The sequence below is a fragment of the Diorhabda carinulata genome, chromosome 11 (assembly GCF_026250575.1).
Source record: "Diorhabda carinulata isolate Delta chromosome 11, icDioCari1.1, whole genome shotgun sequence".
Classification (NCBI taxonomy): Eukaryota; Metazoa; Arthropoda; class Insecta; order Coleoptera; family Chrysomelidae; genus Diorhabda; species Diorhabda carinulata.
Genome location: NC_079470.1, coordinates 3,330,079 through 3,357,222, shown reverse-complemented (window position 1 = coordinate 3,357,222; position 27,144 = coordinate 3,330,079). Strand labels below are relative to the sequence as shown.

At 31.4% G+C, this 27,144-nt stretch overlaps 2 protein-coding genes across 2 annotated transcripts in view; one reads left to right on the top strand and one right to left on the bottom strand.

Annotated features, from left to right (window-relative positions):
* The first annotated feature begins 53 nt into the window (after positions 1-53).
* LOC130899469 (parafibromin) lies at positions 54-16,750 on the top strand. The gene is made up of 9 exons (XM_057809419.1): positions 54-420; positions 3,588-3,813; positions 7,416-7,561; positions 11,124-11,337; positions 13,364-13,541; positions 13,623-13,875; positions 13,926-14,149; positions 15,896-16,037; positions 16,641-16,750. The coding sequence occupies exons 1-9, from the start codon at positions 290-292 to the stop codon at positions 16,675-16,677; spliced, it is 1,551 nt and encodes a 516-aa protein (XP_057665402.1). The 5' UTR covers positions 54-289; the 3' UTR covers positions 16,678-16,750.
* A 1,461-nt stretch (positions 16,751-18,211) lies between these two features.
* Positions 18,212-27,144, bottom strand: part of LOC130899387 (nuclear hormone receptor FTZ-F1 beta) — a 56,147-nt gene continuing 47,214 nt past the window's right edge. Inside the window, exons 12-13 of the mRNA XM_057809304.1 lie at positions 26,029-26,183; positions 18,212-24,418 (exon numbers count right to left, since the gene is read on the bottom strand). Of these exons, the coding sequence (XP_057665287.1) occupies positions 24,329-24,418; positions 26,029-26,183 (245 nt within the window). The 3' untranslated portion in view covers positions 18,212-24,328. The remainder of the gene's footprint in view (positions 24,419-26,028; positions 26,184-27,144) is intronic.

Below are 27,144 nucleotides of genomic sequence, written 5' to 3'. Positions count from 1 at the left end.
ACAATTCTCTCAGTTCTCGGGCATTCGAATCATAATCATATGTACTATATCTTAGTTTCCAAAAGTCTTTGAGAATGAACCCGGTGTTAGTGTTGAACATAAACTTCCGCTTACGTCAGTTGTCATTGAAAGTTTTCAAAAATGGCGTGTTTTGAAAGTACAGTCGTGTTTGTAAAATAAATGTAAAAAGTTACACGATACGATAAAAGCTTTTGAAGGCTTTAAAGTAAGATTGCTGCAACTCAAACAGCCTGGGGTGTTTAGTTATTGTTGTGCATAATAAGTAAATATGGCGGATCCATTAAGTTTGTTGCGTCAGTACAATGTTAACAAAAAAGAAATTATTGAAAGAGATAACCAGATTATTTTCGGAGAATTCTCTTGGCCCAAAAATGTTAAAACGAATTATCTCATGTATGGGTAAGTAAAACAGTTCGAAGTAATAAGTATATTTTATAACTTCAACAATATTGTAAATGAAACTTTTCAAATTTGGTTTTCTGTTGGGACAAATGTTAATATATAAATAATAGAATACTAATAAAGAGAAAACATGGAAGTGATAAATTTTGTGTACAAATTGATTCTATCCTTTGATTTTATCGTTCGATAAAGTGGATTTTTATTGGCTAGTTTGAAAATCTGAATGAATAAACAATTTTATAGTTTAGCTTTTAAAAAACTGTAGCAGTTTCATACATCTTTATATATCTCTAAGCTGCTATATTGTGACTAGTGATTGTTTGGATCTAAAAGCCGCAATTGATATTGTTTCAAAAAGTGAAATGTGGCATATAAGTATGATTTGGTCAGGCCAACAGGATAAATTGGTTAGATTAGCTGAAATATTAGGTCTTGTCTAGATGTTTCCTGTGACTTTAGTACTGTTGGGCCTTGTCAGGTGACTGTTCCATCTGATTGTCCGACTAACTGACAAAATTGTATAGTATGTTTAACTGTAGGGCAGATCTCAGTTGGTTTTTTGGGGTTAACGTGATAACACTTCTGTACCTACTTTCATTACTTTAATTGATTAATTTAAATTTTACAATGGCTTCTGTTATAAGAGAGTGAGAATTTATTTTAGATTAGACTGTACAAATCATCAAAAGTTAATTGTAAGCAATACAGCAACAGATATGTAAAAATCATTATTAAAAGAAAAAGTAAAGATGATTGCAGTACTGAATTTACAAATAATTATACTGTCTGCCTGCCCTTAAGTGATCAATGGACTATCTAAATCTAATGATGCATTGGAACAACTGTATTCCATTCTTAAATAGTTAATAAAATCATCACCAACCAATTCATTTAGAAATGTTATGTAGCTGAATTATCTTCATTCAATTAGCCATTTTTTGCCAACATTTTTTATTTTTCCTTTGTCAATGTTAATGATAATGCTGTTATAGTAATTCCCAATTTTTGTTAGTTAGATAACAGAGCCGTAATAGATTGTAGTTTGTGCATAGACCTAGTACTATGGGTTTGGGTTGTGGCAACGAATCAAGATATAGTAGACGTGCGGACACAAATGAAACTGACTAGGTGACTGACTGAATTTTAGGTAAAAAGAATCCCTTGAAATAAATTGTAGCATTTTTTATCAGGGTCCAAGTAAGATTTCTGTGGCGCCAGGATTTGGCTATGTAATTTTGCAAATCAAAAAATAAGTCAAAAATGAAAAATAAATTTTTTTGATATCTTGCTTTGTTTTTGAGATATCGATACTTGAAGTGGCCCTTATTACATTTCTTCAGTTCAAATTATTTTTATTATACATTGTTGCTTTTTTTATATAACCTTGTACTACCTTCAATCTGGTTTGTCTCCTCCCATTATTCCAACATGGCCAAATCAATTCTACAATTAGAGAAAAGTAATGGGACTGATTTTTCATTTACGACAGCTTTTATTTGTTTGAAAAACAATGTATCTTTCCTTCAAAATTATGTCCTTGGTCTGCTGTATACTAGGGGAGTAGAAGCACTGAATGTTTCAGCTGGCTTGTCACAATCTTTTAAGTCTTTAAAAGACATCATTTTCAGACATGTTTCAATTTCTGGAAAAGTAAAAAGTGACAACAATCCTCTCAAGAAAATAAACACTCATTTCTCAATTATCCTTTTACTCATTTGTGAAGTTTTTGTCACAAATCTTTTATATATTCGAGTTGTTTGTGAAAATTTGAAGTAAGGTGAAATTGTTTCAATTTAACTGTTTCACTCATCATCCTTATTATCTCGTTTTAAAGTTGAAAGTCTTTCTGTTTATCAACTTTCCAAAAGTCACCCTCACAGATTCACCACATTTAGCACAAAATTTGTTGCTGCAGCGGCAAGAAATTACTTAAACGGACGCTTTAGAGAAAAATGGATTGATCGGGGTGGACCCAGTTATTGGCCTCCAAGATCACCTAACTTAAATCCTATCAATTTTTTTAAGTCCTTAGTGTACGAAACAATCATTGAATCTGAGCAATATCTAATAGCTAGAATTCAAGCTGCGGCAGAAATCATTCAATCCTATCCAAATTTATTCTTAAAGACACGGTTTTCAATGACAAAACGGTGTAATAAGTGTATTGAAGTGTAAGAGGCCAACAGTTTGAACAACTAGTGTTGTTTGAATTTAATTTGTGCTATTATTATTTTTATTGCCAATTTTGTTATTATTGTAATACATTTTTGTTTGAAATTGAGATTATGAATAATTTTTATTTATTTTGAACTATTTACGTTTAATCATTATTCGAAATTAAATGAATAGTTAATTGATTTGTAAATTACTTATGTGCTTACAAACTTTTATTTATTGGAAAATTTCTACAACACCATTTTAGCTCCATAAAAGGTTATTAGTTTTTCAACAAAAACAATCAGGCAATTTACAACAAAATTAAAAAAAAGAATTTGCTTCACTGACGTAAAAATAGTGGGATAAAAGTAATAACTAACCCTGACAGCGCGCCTCTAGTTAAATTTTTCCAAAGTTTGTTTACGTCAACCTATTACTTTATTAAGAAGCATATTAGTCACCAAATTCGAAAAAATATAAAAATAAAATGGTGTTTTTGATTTATGACAAATTTTTGATTTTGATTTAAAATTTTTAACACACTATACTTCAGCAACTAAGGGTTCGTATCCCTATATCAAAATTAATCATTTATTGAGATCTCTCTGTGGTAGAGCGTTGTCGGTTGAATATAGAAACACTCTGTAGCATCTAGCTGTCGTTTTCTACTTTCCTTGAACAGCTGGTTAAGATGCTGTTTGTTTGAACGACAACACCCGGAATTTGAAAAAAACTGACATCCCTTTCAGATCTACTTCCACACTTGATCACCGCACAAGTGTATATATGAGTATTTCTTAAGGATTTTGAAAAGCGAGAAATATACAGGGTGATCCATTTTGAATAACAAAGTTCATTATTTTTCCCAAAAAAAAAGAAAAGATTTGACAACAATGTAAATACCACCATAAAACAGATCGTATTCAGAGATAATTGATGTGTTCCATACATAAAACTCACTCTGTATTAGACAAAATCCAATGTGATATTTAAATTTGTTATTTCAGTTCTGGCAAAGATGGCACCCCAAAGAAGTATTATACATTAGAATGTTTGTTATTCATATTGAAGAACATTTCATTAACTCATCCAGTTTATGTAAGACAAGCTGCTGCCGAAAATATACCTGTGGTAAGAAGACCTGATCGTAAAGAATTATTGGCTTACTTAAATGGAGAAACTGCTAGTTGTCCGGCTATTGATAAAAGCGCCCCATTGGAGATACCCACACAGGTAAATAAATTAGATGTTTTTCGTGGAACTATTTTGTTATTGTATTTGTTCTTTCATAATATTTAAAAAAACAAATAAAATTTGTTTAATAAGATAAATAATAAATTTCCTTCAGGTGCCAAAGGCTAAGCATGACTGGTATATTTCAGGTTCTGTTTCAGTTTTTTTTTAATAATAAACCTTTACTGAAATATGAAAATACTTGATTGATTAAATCATACCACTACGCATGCGAAAGACCCTGTGACCAAATTATTAATAATATGTATTAAAAAGAATCTTGTGATTGTTGTTCCAAAAAAATTATTAAATTGAGAGAGGAGGAGGGACCTTTGTAGTTTAAGAAACCACAACCAAATTGGTCTATTAAAATAATAGGAAATATTCCTCTTGATCCATATGCTGTTAACTTAGAAAACAGAAAATTTGTAAAACTGTATGTTTTCTGTAGTTGAGAATAGCAACTGGTTTAAGCTACATTCAAAAGTCATCATAAAATTGTTTAATGGCTAGATGAGGTTTATTGAAAACTGTAGAAAAAAAGATAAAGGTACTCAAAGAAAAACTAAAAACTTGACATTTAACGAATACTGAGTAGCAGAAAAGACAATCATTAAATTAAATCTGAAAGAAACCTTTACATTAGAAAAATACAGTTACCAGATTGTATACAATAATAGATGAAAATGGTTCAATTGGAGAAGAGACTAAGGTATCGAAGAGAGATGATGCAATTGAGTTTTTATATTCTTATGTAAATACAAAGTAGTAAAAGCTTTATTTATTAAACTCACTGAAAGAAAAATCATGCAGATGTGCCCTAAGCATTTTAGAACTGATGAAGCTAGAGAGCAATGACCAATCAATAGACCAAATGCACAACATGATGGACAAAGATATCCCATTGGTAATTGTGAAAAGTGGTAATTATGGGCCAATAAAAATCTTTCGCAGCTTGTTGAAATGTATCTTTCTGATAAACAGATGCTGGCACGAGTAGCTGGACTGGGAATGTTTGGGTCAAAATGCCTCCACATACCACTAGGATCATCCCTCATTTTAAGTAGAGTTTCTAGCAATAAACAAATGTGTTCAGAATTGTCTTGATAAAAACCTCTCTAAGAAGCACATTCACATTCTCTCAGATAGCATTGAAAGTTCTAAAAGCTATTGAGTACACGTCCAAACTAGTGTGGGAGTATTAGCATACTTTAAAAAAACACTAGTTAATAAAAACCATGTAACCCTATTGTGGCTTCCAGGCAACCAGGGGGTAGGAAATGATGAAGTAGACAGCCTTGCCAAAAAAGGCCAACGACTTCATACCTAAGACCGAAGTCACATGCAACATCAATAAGAAACTGAACTGATGACTAAAAAATCATGGAGTCTCATGGAAGAAACTCCCTAAGCCTAATACAATCAAAAAGATTAATAACCATACAGCTAAAAAATCTTAAGAACTTCTTTTGATGACCAGAAACGACATCAAACTGGTGGTCAGTCAAATATCACTTTAAGACAATAGACATGGCAGAGAACGAGAACTGCAAATTCTATGAACAAACCATGGAAACAGCAGAGCATCTACTCTACGAATTTCCTGCCCATTTCACTAAAAGGAATAGCACTAACACCTTGGGAAGTAGTAACCAAAAACCCCGAAAAAATAACCTTCTTTGAAGTCTACGTATTTTGGGAGCGAAACAATGAGATATAGAGTCTAGTACAAAATATCTTTTAGGTATAGAGGTAATTGGCTGTAAAGCTAAAACGACTCCCCAAACCATGTACATGCAAGATAACAATGAACCGTTTTGGATTTCATAATGTAGAAAATTTAAATTCGTAATAAAAAAATGTAACATGCGTCAGCACTTTACTGTAAAAAATTTAGATACAGAAGTTGCCAAAAGTTTTTTCCTGGTAAACCACTTTCAAAACACTCATTACTACTACTGGACTACTTTGGGAATCACTGGTATAAAAGCTGATTCTGTTCTATTATCAAAACATCAAGTACGAGAAGCTAAAGGCTTTGGGAGTGGTAGGAGTAGGTGATGCCAGTCCTTTTCTTGAAGAGAATCTAAAAAGCCTGGATTGTGTTATTCATTTGTGCAATTCATAGACTAATTCATCTAGTTCATTTTCAATAGAAGCATTCACTCAATCATTATGAAGAATTATTGCATTTTTTAGTTTAGAAGAATTTGGTATTTTAGAGAAAATTCAAAATAGTCAAAGATGATTTGCTACAGACCATTTTAAGAAATTCCTTACATTTCGTAATAGTACTTTGTAACCGCGAAGCTATTACAACCCAAGACCTTTAACAAGTTATCAGATGTTGAAGTTGAAAATGTTTGTCAGAATTAAAATAGAAGATATTATTCTGATTATTGATAACAATGTTCAATTGGCCACTAGCGAGAATAGAAGTTTTTTTTTTTGAAAAGACAATGTTCCAAGAGTTGCCAAATTAAAAACAGCAAATGGTATTTCGTTAATGTTATAAGGTCTGGAAGCAAATAGTTAAACACTTAATATATGTGATTTTACTAATTTTGAATTATTAATAATATTGAGTTGTTATGTATTTGTCCAAAAAAGAAGCTCTAATATTTTGAATCCAGTAATCTAAATTTGAATATATTATCAAAGTTATAAAAACACCAACCATTCACAATACACCGGTCCTTACATAATAATTTAACATTAAGAATTAGGCAACATTGCACAAATGTAACCCAGACAAAGATACAACCTATTGTGCGAATTATTTCATCACTCCCTGATAGGAGCCATTAGGATCTGTTAATCATATAGTTAAGTGATCAAAGTGTCCCTTACTTTATCCTCCATTAACGTATCGTCTTGGATTACCTAATTTTTTTAATATATAAATGTGATTGTGAAGGACCATAAATTTACCTGCCCAATTTCTAGATATTATTGTATTCGTTAAGACTTATTACTTGAGCCAAGTTGTATACTGACCACTCCTAATGGGAACCGATGTCATAGTTAAGTGGTTCCAAGTGTCTCTTAGAGCATTAACATATCAAATTACTTTTATTTTATATTAATGTGACTCTAACGACCATAAATATCCATTTCTATAACTAATTATAGCTTTTATATACAATGAGATTAGTATTTAAGACAGCATTATTGAAACCAAGTTTAATTAATTATTTTTTTGCATAATAAATAGTTTCTTCCAAAGTAGTGAATTGAGTTATTTAATTTTTCAAGATGAGACGGTTGTTGGTTATAGATTAAGAATTAAAATTTTGGTTGTTGAGTAACAAAATAGTTTTTATATGAAGAATATGATCAACCATCATTGGTTAGCTCGAAGATACATTACAGTTCTTTGATTAAAATATGAATGTGTGACCTATTGGATTGTGCTGAGTCAGATAAAAATTATTTGATTTTTATGTTATAAAATGGCTTAAATTACCAATTTGCTAATTTCTATTGTATATAGTTAATTTAATAAAACAGAAATCTTTACAAACCTCTTTAAAGGAAGAAGAAGTAGGATTTTAAGATGACGTTGATATAGGACAATATGTATAAATAATAATATATTTTAGGTAAAACGATCAGCTGATTATGACGGTCCAGAAAGTTTGGCGAAGAAACCAAAATTCGAAGACACTCATGTGCAAAAAGTACGTGAAAAATTGGCTGCCAAATTAGATGGTCCAAAAGAAGCATCTGTAACAGTTGATAATATTAAGTAAGTAATAAATAAACAATCTGTGGGGGCATATGGAAACTAATGTTATGAAAACATTCTGTTGTATATCCCTGCAATCAAAATGGATGATCCTATAAGAGTTTTAATGTTATGTTTGATTTTCACTGAGGAATTTTGTTATTTTTTTGTTATCGGAGAAACGTGCCTTCATTTGGGATAGAATCGGATTAGGTTAATTGTAAATTATCTTTGCAAGTTTGTAGAAAAGTAACAAAAATAAATATATTTCTAAAAATTTGTTGTTTTTTTGATGTCACTAGACATTATTCGATAATGATAGTGTACAATTAATTAGTGGGGAATGCAAAAAAACTATGAGGATATGAAATTTTATCCAATTAACATGATATTAAATTGGCATAATATATAAGTTTTATTTTTTTGTTAATATTTGATATTAACCATATATTTATGATTTTACTTACGGTATTTCACTTTTTACCAAAATTTGTATTAAAATGAACACTATTCAAATCTGTAGCTACACTACATCTAGAGTTTGACTACTTTAAAATAAGTATTGTGTCTTCTAGTAATTGTCAAAACTCACGAAATTGTACATAAAAGAAAAAACTATGGTAAATAATATAGACAAACATATTTTTTAAATTAATAATTGGGTAATGAGGAAGCAGCATTGACACAAAAGGGGCAACGATTCCTTACCTAGGACCAGAACTCTACTGAGGCATCATAAGATGACACATCAATAACAAACTGAACGACTAAAGAATCAGATGGAGAAACTCCGTGCCTAAGACAATCCAAATGATTCATAACCATATCAGCTAAGAAGTCTGAAGAATTTCTCGTGATGACAAGAAACAACATCAAACTGGTGGTCGGTCTCCTGATAGCCCAGATAAATATCACCTTAAGAAGATTATTTTATTATTTTATGTAAATGTATTTTTTATAAAAAATTATATAACGTGAGTGAAATGTTAACAAAGTCCTAGTGTAACTGTTCTATAAGTAAACTAATCTCTCCAAGATAGTCGTGAAACACAAAAACATCTGATGAACACATGGAAAAAATCAAAGAATCGATTATGAATTAACACAATTAGAAAATTCACCGATAATGTTAGCAAGTCAATTAACTCTTGTTATGAAATTTTATACAATATTTTGAATATGAAAATCGTGCAATCGGAATTGATACAAAATTATTGAATTTTAAAGAAAAACAGTGGCAAAAGGAAGTTATCACTAAATGGAGCTCAAAAGTCACTGTTAATGAAGTCAAAGACTATGTAGAATATCACTGACAGATAATGAAATATATTTTTATGGATATAACATCAAAACTAACAATCCATAGTCTTATTGGAAGCTTTCTAGTTAAACAAGAGGAAAAATGCTCGACTAGTGCAGACGGACGTGACAAGCTCAACTAAGTTAGAATTTTTGGAATCGTTTACTCGTACCTAAAATTGTTTACCTACCACTACACCAACACTCACAATTACACTATCTGACAGTAGGTAAACAGTTTACCTTCAGCCTCTGAAGACTTGGTTATCAAAACGCGCGTCAGACAGTGTAATTGTTAGTGTTGGTGTAATTAAAGTATAAACAGTGTGTTCAGTATAGATAAGTTCAATGCCGTTTTCTATTATGCGGAAAAACGCCCGGATTTGTAGAATACCAAAACCAATACTAGATCGATGTCCTAGCCTCTTTATTCTCCAGACATGGTTCGGTGCGATTTTCTTTTATTTGAACCTTAAAGAACACTATTATAAAAAAGTTAGGAAGTGTTGAGGATTGGAAAAAGCATTAATACAATTGCGTAATATATTATCTGTTCCAGGATATATAATGCTCAGAAACTACTGAAAACTATTTGGTAATTCACAGAAAGCCCTTTTATAAAATTTTGAATAAGTGAAAATCCTTAAAAGTCATTTCAATTTCCTAGCAATAGTTTGAATTTTGATATTTTCCTATGTTAAAATCTCTCAATTTTTTCCTCGTACTGAATTTACGAAGACTGAAAAGTATACTAATAATTTATTTGTGAGTCACTACTCATCAAGTTCGTCAAAAATAAAGTATCAATTGCAAATGTACCTTAATATGTCGATAATATTATTAGGTTGGCGACAAAGAAATTTCGGTTTTGTAGTATAAAATAAAATAGTTTTCAATCAGTTATATATTTTCCATTTTGCTCAATGACATTTTACCATCTTTCTTTCAGCTTCATAATTCCGCGCTAATATTTCTGGTCCTTATCAGCAAAAAACTGAACTAGGTGCGATTGAAGGTCATCGTCAATTATGAAAGTTTGATCATTCAAAGAATTCTGCAAACTTCGAAATAAGTGGTAATCAGATATTGCCAGATTAGGGCTGTATGGGGGATGTGGCATCAGCTCCAATAATTTTCCACTAGTTGCCAAAGTTGGTAGAATACTAAACCTTTCCGATTTGACACTTCTTTTCTATGATTGCTTCAATCCAGTTTCATTAATTTTTGAAAGTAAATATCAGAATTGATCGTTTGGTTCATTGGAAGCACCTTAAAAAACACAACACCTATAGAATATATAAGCTGTACATTGTCAAATAAATTTTGGCTGTTTATTGGACAAAATAATCCATTTATCACAGTTGATTTATCCACATTGTCTTATTTTTTCTTATTTATAGATCCTGATGTATTTTGTAGCAATTTGTTTCCCTTCCTTTTTTTATTTTCAATTAGTCGTTTCCAGGATTTTTACTTTCATTTTTTGAGGTCTGATTCTACTTATTCTTCTTTCTGACAATTTTACTGTGTATTTATTTATATTATTTATTTGCGTTTGTACAATTTAACTGAATTTTTTTCATCTCCTAATCAGTGCTCTTATTTTGTAATTTTCTGCTCCCATTATTGTTCTGATATTAATGCCAATTGTTATTCTTTCTGAACTATATTCTTTGTTTCTGAAGTTTAGGTTACAATCGTTATCTGTATTTTTGTATTTGTGCTTACTTTCTTATCTTTTATCTTTTTCTTACTTGCAAACATAACTTCATACCTTTGCTGTCGCCAGCCTTTCATTTCTTGCCATTCTTCAGGGAATTATAAATCTCAAATATTTGTATTCCCTTATACTTTTATGTTTTTTGTTGTAATGCATGTATTTTGTTGTTGTGCCGTTTATTTTTAATCTATTTTATTTTAACTCTTGTTCTATTATTGCTATATCATCTGCATATATTGCTATATCACAAGAATAGATTGCATGTCCATTTAAACTATAAAACATTTTTAAGTAACTAGCATTCGATCAAAGTTTTTCCTAAGTCACACAAGTAAATAAAAGCAATTTAAATTGATAGAAAGAAGGATAAAAATGCAACGAAAAAAGGCAATTGAAGGATAAATTTAAAACTGACATCAAAATAATTTACTCTTCAAGTATTTGAAATGTTAGAAAAACAGTAGATAGATTGCGTTGAATCAAAAAACGAGATTTTTATCTTGAAAGTCCTCTAATTCTAGCTTTTACCATACACTCTGTCATTTTCAATATTCAATGTTTTAGGTCTTTATCAGATGCTATGTCTGTGGAGAAAATCGCTGCTATCAAGGCAAAACGTTTAGCGAAGAAAAGGACAACTATTAAAGGCAATGATGATATAGGTCAAGAATATGATATCAGTGCTATTCTTGATTTAGACGTAGATATAACTAAGGATATTATAAGCAGAGAGCGACAGTGGAGAACTAGAACTACAATTCTACAATCTACAGGAAAGGTAACTATATATAATGAAAATTTTTATGGTGCATAATAAAGTTTAATAAGTTCATTTTTTCATTACATTTATTTTAATTTCATAAAAATGTCTATTTAATTTCTGATACACGTTTTGAGCTTGTAGTTAATTTTTCATCCCTCGATCAAGTTCATTTCAAAGAACTTCAATGTGAGGATTGATATGATTGTTATATGAATTTTCAAAATTTTTCATCTTCATAAAGTCCTCGTTAAAATGAATAAATGACAAATGAAAATATGATAAAAGTAGTATTAATCCCATTAGTAAGTGTTTCATTAATATATGTTTCACCCTCATGATAAATTGTCCTTTCTCGGATTAATACTTCTTGATCTTCCTTGATTGATTTCTTCTTCAATGAACAATATTGTCTTTATTTGTGGGGATACTTTCTGTATCAGATTGAAGTTCTGCCTATTTGGATTGAATCGCCTTCCAGAATTGACTATAATATTTTGTTTATTGTTGGCATATTTTTCTACAAGAAAAATACATCATATGGCTGTCCTATTAAAGCCATCGTCATAGTGGCTTTCTTCTTGAGTTTTATTTTGCTGTACGAAAACTTTCACTTTACCTCTTGTTTAAAAACCTATGAATTGTGTTTTCAATAATATTTTCCAATTCTTGTTTGGAAAAAGATATTAGGAGCTGCGGATTTACATAATCCAATTTAAAATTAGTGTCAATCGTAACACTTTTACAAGATAAGTTTTCTCCCAATAATAAATTTTTATTCGACCAGATCAAAACTTTTTGATCTTCATTGATTAATTTTTTCTTCAATGGACAATATTGTCTTTATTTATATATTTATATCTTTATCTTTATTTACATTTATTTCTTGTCCAAGTTACAATTTCATCTATAAATCAAAGCAAAAAGGCCACGTCGGCCCATGGCTTAGAGTTTTCCTTGTATTTGTTAGCTCAATCTTCTTCACTAAATTTCTCAATTTGATCTTGTGTCCTGTGCCTCTTCTTCCCTTCTTTCTATATCAAACTTGCTTATATCTATTTTCACATTTTCTATAATTTTCTTCCTTTGTCATCACTTTTTCTGTTTTTCCCTCTTCTGTTTTTGATGACTTCTTCGATATTCTAGAATTAGTCATTCAGAAAACATATCTCAGCCATCTAACTCATAATGTTGTAAATACTTGGATAATTGATGGTTGATCGTAAGAAGCCATTATTTCTTTATTTGTTCTTCTCTAGACGCTTTCATCAGATTGAATTCTTCCAAAAAATTTTATCAATATTTTCCTCTCCCACAGTTTATTTGTAGCCTATTTTGATAATATCCATAGTTTTCACTGATTTTGAGTTTTTTAACACTCATATGGATCCCGCTACCTTACCTCTCTTTCTGCCTCTCGAATTTTTGTTTATTTGTTTGCAATTGTTACCCCCAGATATTCAAATTGGATTACCTCTTCAACAGCTTTATTTATCCACTTCTATTGGTAAAATGCTTATTGGTATTTGTGAAGTCCCTTCCATTACCATATATTTCATTTTCTGCTCATTTATATGTAGTCATATTTCCTTGCTCTTACTTCTAACCTAGCTAGGGTGTTGCCCATAAGCAATACATACAGTGTGTTTCTATGGATAAGTAGACCCTGTAGTATTAACATGACTTTTCCTCATGATGTCTTCTCATGTTATGTTGAACAACGACGTCGAGAGTATGTCACCTTGTCTTAATCCTCTATCCACATTGAAAGCTTCTGATATTAGAAACCATGTACTGTTACCTTACTCGTAGTTTCCTCCAAAGGATTTACTATAGTAATTGTGGTCAAATCTTTACCCCAATTCCTCCATAATTAGAAGAATTCTATTTTGGTGGAACATGTAAAACCTGAGCCTTTGAATATTTTAAACCTTATCCCTAGAAAGCCTGTTATACTTAATCAAAAGGACAAACTATGTTATAATAATAAAAAGATATGATTGTTCATAGTTTTATATAATTTTAACCATATATCATCCTATAGACTTTTGCAAAAAACATAATAGCTATGTTGGCAAGCATAAAGGCAAGAGAAGAGGGAAGACACAGACCACCACAACAACCTCCTCAAGTAACTCCGAGAGCTACGCCAATCCGAGCTACCGCTCAACCATCAGTTTATAACAGATACGATCAAGAAAGGTTTAATAGACAAAAAGAAGGTACATTGTCTTTTGATTTTTTTAATCAATTATTGTTAAATTCGTACCCTCCTTTCTTAATTAATTTATTATTTATTACAGAGACTGAAGGTTTTGAAATTAATACTATGGGTACGTATCACGGTATGTCATTGAAATCTGTAACAGAAGGATCAGCGAAAGCGAATAGACCAATGCCAGCTCAACCAACTGCACCACTTCCAGTTAGTGCTGCAAGACCACCTCCAGGAGGTCTGCAAAAAAGAGTATCTAGAACACCTATTATAATTATACCAGCTGGTACTAATTCCTTGATTACTATGTATAATGTCAAGGATATTCTTCAAGATTTAAGGTGAGTAATTATCATATAAGGGATATTTTTAAAAAGTATTTTTTTTTCAGGTTTGTAACCACGGAACAGAAAAAAATGGAAGGAGGTAAAAGGGACAATGAAGTTTTGATCCAAAGACAAAGAAATGGCCAAAGTGTACCATACAGGGTAGTAGATAATCCGGCTAAATTGAGTCCGAGCGATTGGGACAGAGTGGTAGCAGTTTGGGTTATGGGACCTGCATGGCAGTTCAAAGGATATCCATGGGATACACCCGTGGAAATATTTGATAAAAGTAATTATTTATTCAAGAATTAATTTTGATAAAAATTATGCTGCCGTTCTAATTTTGTGTGACAATAATAATACTTGATATGTCATCTAAGGGAAACCTTAAAATCTTCTTCTTTTTTTTTTCAAACAAAGTCCACTAGGAATTGATTTGATTTTGGAGGCCAGTGCATCTTTCATTGTTAAACAACTTAAAGATACCAGATAACTTCAAATATCACTTAGAATTATTATAATATGATTTGGTCCACACCGTATTTCAATTTAATAAAAAAGATAATTGAGTAATTCCAGCTTTTAACAATTTCACCTACTCTGGTACTCTGGATTTATTTATTTAAATTAATTTTCGTCAATACTAGAAATTTTTCAAGTCATAAACGGTATTATAAAATTCATGGCATAAAATGCAGGAAGTAATTGGTAGCATAGAATTATTATTTTCCTTATAACAAAATATCTTTTATTCAGAGACCTTACTTCTTCAAGGTGGTGAGTAAAATTGGGTTTGTATTTCTTTTCTTCTTCTTAAACTCAAGTACAAGCAACTTTGAACCTTTATCGATTCCTCAATATCTCCAAACAGCGTTCTAAATAATCAATTTATTATTGTTTTTGTTCTATTGTGAGATAACGCGTCTTTTATTTTTAAAGAAACGTTTTCAGGCTCAAATAATAATGTAAAACAGTATAAACCTTCATTATATTTCCGTGATGCCTATGAGGATTGTTCCAGAAGAACCTGGCCCAACAAAGAAAACACAAAAAATTTTAAAGAAATATATATATTTTTTAACGTAATCTTCTTTTAGCTCCTTACACTTTTTCCAGCGATGTACAATAGTAAAAACCGACGCCATGACCTTGCCTGCAGATGGAACGGTCTTTGCCTTCTTTAAAGCCAGTTCTCCCTTTTCAGTCCATTACTTTCTCATGTCCAAATTTTCAGTTAATATGCGATGTGCCGCACTTTTTGAATTTCCTATTATGTCTGATAACCTGCTCACTTTCAGTCGACGATCATCCGGTACCGCTGTGAGAATTTTCTCAAAATTTCTAGAATCGTCACCTCATTTGGTCTTTGCGGGACTTCGCAAGTCGTACGGCCTCGTTTAAACTCTGTTACCTATATTTTACTGTTGATAAAGAAGGAGCAGTAGAATCTAGTTCAACTTTTATATGGGTTGGTCTAATGCCTTTTAAATAAAAGCAGTGTATCACATAACCATGACCAATTTTTTCCATTTGGACAAATTCACTGAAAACGTTCACTATTGATGTCTGCCTAACAAATACTAAACCACGTGGCGTCTTCAAACTCGAAACATATGCTGTATACTTTCTAATACAGTGGTATTTTTCAAGCAACTACCGCCATCTCTAGGTCAGGCCAAGTGCCATCCTTGTACTATCGTACTATCTCTTTTTTTATGTTTTCTGGTACAATTGCCTCTTTGGGTAATCCTAATCATTGATTGACTTTTCTTGAGAAGAGTCATCATAATACTTTTCAAACCAAGCATTTGTCTCAATAGTATTTTTGCCAGTTGAAATAGTTAATCAACTCACAGAAATCTTTTTTTTTCGTTGTTTATAAAGATAATTTACTTTGAGAAATTCGAACAAACACTACTGGGATGGAAATGAGCTTCAATAAAAAAATTTATAAATTTGATTTGTAAGTACTTCTATGTGTCAGTTTGGTGACTTGTCGATCAATGCAGTATTTCTTAAATTAATATTGTTATAGTTTCTGCGTTTCATTTGAAGTATGACGAAATGAAGATGGAACCCAACGTTGAAAAATGGGCTGTAACTGTCATTCAATTATCAAGAACAAAACGCCATTTGGATAGAGCAGCACTCATGATATTTTGGGAAAAATTGGACAGGTAAGCATTCATTGGTGATTTTATGTCATACAACAGTCATAGATATTGTTACCATTCCTGATATTTTAAATAATCCATCAAGGGTAGGTGATACGGGTTATTAACGAGCTTCTATTTTTTTTCTTATGAAAATTTTTTCATTGCACAAAATTTGTGTTCATTTTACAAGCGTGGTATATCGTCGGGTTAAGTCACAAACCTCATAACTCCACAGCCCTAAATGTTACAGTAGACACAACAAACTTAACGATGAATGAAGTCAATTTCCAAAAAATAATTTAAGTAAACACAGATTGCGGTTAGCTTTAAACAAAATGGTGGTCTGGACGAAGTTGTCTATTTAAACTTTCAAATTATTACGGATTTTTTTTGAGCCTTGATGAGTTTTTCTATTGGATACGATGAGAAATTATCTATATAATGGTATCAAAATGTTGATATAGAGAAAAAGAGAGATACGTAGTTTGCGAATTAAGCCGACAATATTTATTATTGAAACTAAGATAATAACCAGATAGTCTTTAGTGTGCATTTGAAACAATTTAAATTGAATATCCTATTTCTAGAGTTTAATCGCATTACTATGATTTTTTTTTGTTTTAGACATATCATACAATTCAAACCACATTTAAGATGGTGAGAAGAGAATATCAAACAATTATAGTGTTCATTATATATATTGTGTATATAGAAAATAAAAGTATATTAAAGTTTTGATTTTGTCATCTAAAACCTGTCATTACTGTTTCTCATACTTTACAATTTTTTTATATCGAAATTATCAATATTCTATTAAAAGAAATTAGAATTGTTAATAATGGCGTTTTATATCTAATGTATTTAAACAAATAATATATGTAGGGATTTCTTAGTTGTCTAGGGTTTTGGTCTGGGTACATGAGAAACACTTTATTTATATAGAATTTAAACAGTGGATACTGGTCCGCAAGAGTGATAAGTGTAAAATGAACATGAGATGGATAAAAGCGTGGCAAATCGTCTTTAGCCGCGTAATCTTTGTTATTCTGCATCTCATTACCGTCCGACTCCGCTCTCAAGCGATGGCTACTCAATGAAAACTCGTGACAATGTCGTGCATCAGGCCAGGCAATGGGGTGAGGTACTGATAGTTGTGATACTTACTCTCCCTGGAACGGTTAGATTGGTTCCACCATTCATATAGCAAGTTTATTTTTTAAATTGTAACTAGTGAGTTGATAGTAAAAGCGCGGGAAACCGTCTTTGGCCGCATAACATTTGTTATTCTGCATCTCATTACAGACTAACTCCGATCTCACGCTGATCAATGACTACTCGATGCTTTTTTTAGGAGACTTTTCTTTATGGAGTGCTCACAATATTGAGTATAAACCTCAGGACTAAACTGTTTTTAACGCTTTTTAATGGTCGGTAGACTTTTTGTCTGGATTAAAATAAAATTACTTTAGGCTATATGTGTTTTGTCCTCTCGAGGCGCATCCCAGAAACAAGAGTCGCATGGCAACGCCACGTCTACTACAAAATAGATGTGATTTAGGTGACTGCTTTAGCTACTTTATGTGCCTACCAACTAAACAACAAAAATTATTTATGACACTCCACAAAAATAAAAAATTTCTACTTGTACCTTTCTCTTCAGGCATGAGAGTCGTGACCTCTTTGGAATGTTTCTATTGCCCCCTTTATACTGCCTCCTTCCATATCTCTCGATTTTCAGCTTGATGTAACGATACGTTAAGGGGTTGACTTGTTTGATTTTATAAGACCATCTCGTAGGCGATAGGCATGTACTTCTCCCATTACTATAAGCCTGTCTATATTGTCAACTCGTCTTCTAGCTATGTATCCAAAATCTTGTAACACTTTCTTGATGATAGATAGATACCAAATGTGATATTTAAAGGGTTGCAAATGAATCAATTTGTTTCGAAATTTTGGATCCTACTTAGAGGCCCTATAACTTCTCAGGGATGTAACTTGTTATAGAGGTAAATTACATTTAAACGTCATATTTTGGACTCCTTATGCGCTTTTGTTCTTATCCGAAACGCCCCGTATTTTTCTAGACATTACCGAATAAGTGTTTTTTTGAAGCTTTATTTCTATTTTTCACAATTTTCAATTGTGATCTATACTAAAACCGGAATTCAGAAAATGAGGATTGAAAAACAAAATTGTTAAAGATGTATATTATATTTTCTTCAATACATGTGTTGTATATAATCGACAGTAAAAAAGTGAGTACAAAAAGTATTTTAGGGCTAAAACTGTATTTAATACAGTTTTGAAAGGCCTCCCCTTTAGTCTTAAGTTGTTTCTTTTTGTTATTGTAGATGAACATCTTATACAGAAACTTGGGTACAAACAACCGGGGTAAAAAAGGGACACTAGTGAACTGTCAAAAATAATACCGACATTAAAACCTGATACAAAATGTACTAGTCCGATAAATGTTTTGTATAAATCTGCTACTATAATAAAAAATATAAATTTTTCAAATTTCTTGTATTTTTTATGCATATTTTTGATAAGCATTCGTGATTTAAGGTGTATTTTAATACATAACTCGATTTTTTTCACAGAAATGATTATTCGTCTTACGGGAGGACTCTGGTATTAATCAAAATATTTTGATAAAGTTCAAAATCTAGCTCAGATATCAAAAACTATTTCTATAAAAATTAATTATTTATAATAAAAATATCGAAGTAAAATCATTGGAAACAAAGGATAAAAGCTAATGGGTGGAAAAAATTAACTTTCTATTGTACACTAAGTCTCCTTTATAATAATTTGTACATACGAGGGCTACTCAGAAAGTTAAGTTTCTAGTCTCTTTGGAATGTTCTGATTGCTTTAGAGAAGAGGTCATACCAGTTCAATGCTCCAACTAAACAGGCGCGACTAGTGACCGGACTTTTAACTGGTTACTGTCATCTCCACACCATGGGCATTACGAACGATTCGGAGGGCCATTGGTGCATTGAGAAGGACGAAACCGCAGGCTACGTCATCTTTGAGTGCCCTGCAGTTATACGAGCACGGTTTAAATACTTGGGTATGCTTCACAACTTGCCTAATGACTTCAAAGGCTTCAAGCCAAATCACCTGATTCTAACAGGACATCGGCCTTTGGGAACGTCAAGTGGGGCACGACGGGCCTATGTGCTCAACGGGCCCTTGGCCGTCCACAATTAATTATGAACACCAGTTCAATGGAGATTTTCTTATGGTATCGGAACCTTTTGAATCTTGAGGTTGCTAATGAATTAGCTGGTGCTTCTGACGATACTGTAGACATTTGCCAAGAAATTAATAATGAAAACGGAGAGCTTAGGATCTCTAGTTTTAATTTTTCTCTTTATATTTCAAAGAAAATGGTGAATTTTGAGAGTCTAGTTATAATGTTTGTTCTCCAGTATTCTGCTTATATTTCAATAGAAACATTGCAATTTATGGTCCCTAATTTGATTAATTAGTTTATGCAAAAAAAATCCGTTTCTAAAACCCGCCTTATCCACAAAGTCATTTCAGAACTAGCCTTATCCAAAATTGAAATAAAATCATAATTAAAAGTAATAAAACACAAGAGTTGTAAATTGTTTCATTAGAAAATAGAATATATAAAAAAGTTTTCCTCATTTGCTCAAAATGGGATTATTTGGATAAGGCGAGTTTTTATAAGCAGCACCTCAATTACTTGAAATATTTTAGTTTTTATCAAATTTTAAATTGTGAGGTGGTCAAGTCTGCATAGAATATTCTTTATTATAGTAACAATTCTATAATGAAGTAAAATGTCATGGTACTCGTTTATACAAGTCTCAATTTGAAAAAAATCAAAAAACAATAATTATTTTTTAATCAGACGTTCACTTTTTTCATTCAGTACGGATTTTTGTTGAATTGTCATTTTGTATTCTAATATTATTGATATTTTTCTTTTTCTCTCTCGGATACAAATAATTCGATTAATCATTAAATTTTATTTTATTAAAGATATTATATTTTTGTTAATGAACCATGCCAAAATAAGAGTAACAATAATTTTGAATCGTCTTAAAATCTTATTTATACAAACTTTGGGAATTCTATATTTTATGGTACAACTCTTCTATGACCTTGACTTCATTCTGAGCATGTTCATGTATATTTATATATGGCCCTCATGCCTCTGTCATATGTTTTTTTTTGGTTAAAAAATTTTCAATTTTTCATAGTGCGCGCCCCTATGCTCTTATATCTTCAGCTCACGGTTCCTATCGGTCTAGTGCAGAGGTCGGCAGCCTGCGACTCTAGCTCCATACTCAACTAATATTGATTTTATCAAATAAAAAAAAATTGAAAATGGTTCTAAATCATTTAACGAGGGGTAGGCATCGATTCTATCCCTCAAAGACTTACTCACTTTTTTTCACCTCCTCCCCGTGCCACACGCCAAGGTTTATTTCATACGTGCATCTCAAAAACAAACAACAAACCTTGAAAAATATCAAAGATTTGCCATTATCCTCTAAAACAGTACAAGATACAAGAATAATTCTTCAGTCTTCAAATGTAACATATTTGCAAGTGGAAGATATTCAACTTTCTTCTACCTATTCACTTGTTATCGATGAGTCATGCGGCATAAAAGACTGCTCTTTATGTCAGATATATTATATGTCTTCCCAAGGTCCAGAAGAAGAACTTCTAGGATTGCTATCGTTATCGGGACAAACTAGAGATGAAGCGAATGCCGTGCAAAAATGCATTGAAGACAATAGGATTAATTTCAATAGCAACTGATGGAGCCAGAAGTATGTCAGAAAAAAATTAGGGGTCACAACGATTTTTTAGAGTAAAATAAACCACGAAATTCTGAAGTTTAACTGCATAATACATCAAGAAGCGCTTTGTTAAGGTTATGAATTCCGTAATCAAAATTGTTAACAGCATCTTGTCAAAAGCACTCTACTATCGCCAGTCGGGAAATTGGAAATACGAATTTTTGAACGAAAAAAAATGAGCGCCCTATATAAATATTCATGGACCTGTTCAGAATTATACCAGAAATGACATATTTCAAGTTCATAGAAGAGTTGTACCCTAAAAGGTAGAATTGCCCAAATTTTCGGAGTATTGAAAAGCTGAAAGACAATTAGGAAAAACAATTTTTTAATAAACTATCTGATCATTGTAAATCTTCTGGTTTAATCAGTGATTGGGAAGAGTTAGAAACATCGTGTTTGTTTTCATGAGTAACGGTAACATTTTAAGACTATTTTTCAACATTCGTAAATTATTTGTATCCTGTTAATACTCATTATAATAATATGCCAAGTAATATGGCAACAACAAAAAATTTCATTCAGTCTGTTCGGTCAAACACAGCGTTGGCACAAAATTAAACTCTTGTCCGACTTAAAAAATAAATAAAAATCAACCGGGGACTATTTACAACAATAGTTCAGGTTAGAGTAGGTTGAATTAAAAAAAAAAACGTGACAAAACTGTAGTTTTAAACTACTAACAATACATCCAAAAAAATTCTTAATGAAAATACAACAAAATGAAAATTATATGCATGATATTTTCAGTTAACCTTTATTTGATAATTTATGAAGGTTAACTGTGAACCTTTACTTGAGAATTTTTTAAGTAAAATTGATATATTTAGTTAAAACAAGTTTAAAAACATATTTAATTTTTCCATCCACAGAAAAAAACAAAAGCTCATTATAATGACAATAGCTGCAGTTTAATATAAAAAATTTGTATAAGGTAATACCAACTAAGTTTTTAGAGCAGTTGGTGATTTCCTAAAACATGGTCCTTCGAGCCGGATATGAACTATTAATCCACGGTAAGCTAGTGTAATTGTGAAAGTATAATGACAGTAAACATTGTGTCCAATAAAATAGCTTTTCCCGTCTTAGAGTTAAATAATAAATTGGCATATCTACGGAACAATACTAGTCCCATTTATTAGAAGAAGAAAGGCAACTATACGCGCACTAACTCTTGATGGACTTGATGGATCTAGGAGACATCCTGAATAAAATATTTACTTGGAACAATCATCTAGACAAGGTTATTTTGAAAGCCACTATGATTATATGGACTTGTTGCAAATTCGTAGGCGAGACGTGGGGACTGCAGCCTAAGATGGTTTACTGGGTACACCAAACGATCATCAAACGCTTGTTTAGTAGCCAAAAACTGCACAAACAACAAAAGCAGAGTTTAGAGAATGGACATCAACAAGAATAGTAAACTGACCACACTGGCACTACAGTAACACACACAATTACACTGTCTGCCGCACGTTTCGATAACGAAGTTATCGTCTTCAGAGATTGTAGGTGAACAGTTTACCTTCTATGCTCTAAACTGTCCAAGTTTCTACAGATTGCTTCTACCTCACTCCAGAATGTTTTCCAGATCGGTATTGATGGTGGTGATCTGTTGCTGCCTGCGGATTTGGGTAGTAACAGAGTTTATTGGGGTGGTCGATTTGAACGACGACTCTAATGTGCTATCGTTAGCGAAGCTATAAATCGGGTTTACAATTTTGTTGAGTAGATCGTTGATGTACAGGAGAAAGAGAGTATGTGATAAGATACATCTTTGAGGAACTCCAGCGTTGACTACAAACTATATGATCTTAATTTATTTAGAAGGTTGACAAAGCCAAAAAAAGTCCTTGGACAGAGAAAGAAGTAAAAATATAAGAACATGCACGGTAGTAAACGCTAATGAGTAGATTGACGATAGAAGTAGAGTTCCACTGCACGTGACAAATCATCATTCGGAAGTAGAAGCTCAAGTCTCCACCAAAAACGAAAGTATGATAGTTTAGCAGTACAGCAGGCAGAGTGGCGAATTGCCTAGATTAAAGAAGGAAGAAAAAGAAGAGTTTGAACTTAGTCTACAATACCAATTTTATACGGTTTGTTCAAAAAGTGAAAGTTATGTTCAATTTTTTTGGTTATTTGTACTAATTTTTTTTGTGTATTGTTATAGAAGGAAAATATGTTCAGTTGCGCTTTGAACTTTTTTTATATTAAATAAAAGAAAATTAAAAAAAAAATAAAAATTCATACACAGGAATATTGACTGTTGTATTTGGTGAAAATTATATGAAATTGTCTAATTTAGACATACAGTTTGCCCAAATGGGTCAATGTATGACGTTCCTTCTTAAAAACCATCAGACTTTTTTAAAAAGAGCAAAAATACGATCCAAACTATACAAATATATCATTTTTACTTAAAATTTTCAAGCCAGAGTACAGTTATTTAAAATATGTTTTTTGAAACACTGGAATGGAGCAAAGATTTAAAAAAAAATCTCAAAGAGTTATTATTAATCTCTTATTCTGTGTAAAATTGGTAACTGTTTCCTTGCGGTATTTTAGAAACAGGATTATTAACTGAAACCCAATATTTTTATTAGGAATTTTGTGATAAAAATCATTTGGTTTAAATGATTTATTATATGCACATAAATTTACTGAAAAGCTTAGGGGAGGACAGTAGAGTGATTCTTTGAAGTCATTCAATATTTCTATTTTCCTTGAGATTTTTTTTTGTATAATTTCTTATCTGTAAAAAAATATGCTTCGAGGTACGTATCAGATACGAGTACAGCTCTAGCATCAACATTTTTTCAACTAAAATTATTCTTATACAAGGTGTTTTTCAAAATTCTAAAAGGTTCTTATTAAATTCACCTTATATATAAATATATATATATAAAAAAACGTCAACGATAGCGAGAAATAGCCTCATTGTATATAATAAAAAATATCAAAATATAAACTTAATTTAAGAAATATATATATATACATTCGGTTATAAAATTTTATGAAGGATTTTTTCGACATACATAAAATAGAACGTTTTAAACGAAATTCAATTTTCATAACAAAACAATAACATTTTAACGACTCCAAAATGAAATTGTTATAAATAGAAATTGGAAATTTTAATCGAATAACGTCAAACTGAAGGGAATATTGTAACTTTGAGCAACAATCATTCCATAACGTGCTCATGAAATCTCAACATATTAACAGAACTTTCATATTTTTTTTCTTTAACGAAAAAAAGTAAAGTTTTCAATTATCAAATAAAATTTTTTTTGAAAATTAGTGAAAAAATCCTAAGATACCGATCTTTTTTAATGTGTCCAGCACGATTTTTTTTCTAAGTACGTAGGGTTTCACTTAAAGCTAAATAGTGATTAAGCAAAGAAATACTGTCCGTAGTATACGAGAGCCCGCCACCAAAGCTTATAAGGCACATTTTCAGTGGTCCCCCCTAAGGAGCTCCATCAGGAGGTTAAAACTCGGTCCATCTCCGTCTTTTGATTTTATTGTTAACATCTCCTTACCAACCTGAAAAATAAATGACAATATTTTTTTAAAACATTATATCGTTACATCAGAATACAGGGTTTTTCACGACGATTTCTCATTAAACAAGTTAGTTCTCTATTTTATTATTGATATTAACGGTGTGAATGCTACACATATTATGGAAATGAATAATGAAAAAGTCAAACACTGAGCAGTGAAGATTCAGCAGATCTGAGTCAAGTTAAAGAATTAGTCGTTATTGCTAGTAGCTTGTAAGCATGGTTTAATCTACCATTGGAAGCATCACATTTTAACATATGTATACAATATTCTACTACTACCCAGATCCCGAGGTGAATTAGAAAAAGTATATAAAAGACTCCAAAAGGAACTGTAAAGATTCAGAATTAATACACTGTTTACATCATCACAGGTTAGTTTACCTTCAGTCTCCGAAGACGATAACTTGATTATCAAAACGTAATAGTGAGTGTTGGTGTAAACGGTGTGTTCAGTATGAATATTACCAACGGTTCCAGAAATTCCAATTTAATAAAGATTCAGGCTCAGGGTAAATGGAGAAAAGACTAAATATGCGAAAAAAAAAAAAAGAATCAGGGGGGAAACAGATTTTTCAGGACGTAATTTTGAAAATGTTGAGTCCTTTGACTAGGGCTGTTGAAAACGGATATGTGTGATAATGATCGGATTGCAAAGGGTTGTAAAAAAATAGTGTCATTAAATAATATTCTAAGAGTAAAAGGAGTAGTCAATGCAGCAAAATACGATTGTACAAAAGTCCTGGGTACTAGTCCATAAGAGTAGTGAAAAAATGATTGTGTGGGAGAGGAAAGGTCTCCGAAAAAACTGAGGGCGTGAAAATAGACAACGATTAATAGAGAACAAGAACAAATTCTGAGATGAAACAAATATATAACGACCCTAATATTACGCAAATAGTCAGAGCCCAAAAGTAACATGTATAGAATGACAAACAAAATAACCAATAGAGCAAATGAAGAGGAGGAGATCCATAGGAGAAAACGGAGGCCAAGAAAAGTAACATCAGATTTGAGAAGTGTGGCAATAACTGCGTGGAGGAAAACAACGGAAGACAGAAATGGATGGAGAGTTGTGGTAAAGAGAGTAGAAGAAGAAGAACAAAACGGAACATAAAGAGTTTGAATATACTTAAGTTTGAAGTATGTAATGTAAAAATTTAGCCATAGGCATTCAGAGCCTAAAGTGTTGTAAAGGCCGCTTGACATAACTTTTGAACGGTAAATTTTATCGAAAAAAGTATTTAGATCTTTTTTGTAGAGCATTAAATTTCCTACAAGAAATAGCTGTTTAAATATTTTTAGCTACATTTATTTCATAGAAAAAAAATTAACTGCAAAAAGTGCGAAAATTTCATGTTATTTAAATGTATTATGATCTAGGCACTGATTAAAGCGAATATTAAGGGCTAGTTTGGGTCTGATATATTTTTTTAGGTCCAATTTGGACACTCTAATAAATATGTAAAATTGTAACATTGTGATCATGTGTTGATTGGAAAAAAATTAGTGGTATTGCTTCGAATTGAAGTAGAGATTATACAAAATTTAGTACAATTGTTATAACTTATGTTTTTTCCCTATACTCACTTGACATGTTCGTTGTAGTTCAGGAATTCGTAAAAGTAATTCTCCAAATTTAGCTGGACTTTCAGGATAATGCGATAAAGTATAATCTTGGAGTGCTTTTAAAGCTTTCTCCTGAGATAACCTTACTTTTTCGGCTTCTCGGAGTTCAGAAGTATCTACAAAACAAATCACAACAATAGTCTAATTGGTACGGTTGACAATTTCTAAATGGTCTTGATTTTAGGTCTTTTCTAATTGAAAATTAGTCTTTTTAAAGACAGGTTGAAATTTGACGTTTCGACCTGTTGCTGTCTTTAAAAAACTAAATTTTAAACAGAAGAGTTCTAATATCAAGACGATTTGGAAATATAAACATATCAAAAGATATAAGAAATTTCGTTTTATTTATTCATATCTATTTGTTGGCAAATTTTTTCAGTCAGTGATAAACTGACAAATCTGTTCCTTTGACTTATATTACGAAGAGCGGTAAAATAAAATGTGAACAAATTTTTCTTCAAGGTATAACAAATGTTATGCTAATCACAAAGGTGAGAACATATCGTGGAGCAGACATAAGTTCGGATCACTTTCTGTAGGTGCCAAAATTAGGATAAAAAAATGAAGAGAACAAATAAACCAAAGATTAAGAAATTTTTATACGACTTGAACGATTTAATGAGAGAAAATATTGAAAGAAAATACTTAAGCAGTCGAGAAGAAAGCCACACACTAAGCTGAAAAAACTGGGACAAAATTGAACAAGCGCCATGAAAAAAAACTATAGAGGAAGAATACCAAAGAAAGGAAATTAAATAGTTATACAAAGATGTAAAACACATAAAAAAAAACTATAGAACTACCACATATAAAAAAACAATGAAGGAAAGCTTGTAGGTGACGAACAAGAATATTTCGAAGAAATATTTAATGTCAAAAATTACAGAAACGAAAATGCACTCGAATATGTAGCAAACGAAGAAAACCTTGAAAATCAGCTTCCGGCTTTACCCAACCGAGAAGTTGAAGAAGTGATAAATGAGATGAAAAGCAATAAAAGTTCCGGAGATAATGGAGTAACAAAAAAAACAAATAAAACATGACGGTAAACAGCTTAAAGAAGAAATTTTCAATTTA

Excerpts from the sequence above, each read along its gene's own strand:
- LOC130899469 (XM_057809419.1), top strand. The coding sequence starts at position 290 with ATGGCGGATCCATTAAGTTTGTTGCGTCAGTACAATGTTAACAAAAAA. Across the intron at positions 7,562-11,123 it reads GTAACAGTTGATAATATTAA|GTCTTTATCAGATGCTATGT; the intron begins GTAAGTAATAAA and ends TCAATGTTTTAG. Across the intron at positions 16,038-16,640 it reads TTTTGGGAAAAATTGGACAG|ACATATCATACAATTCAAAC; the intron begins GTAAGCATTCAT and ends TTTTTGTTTTAG.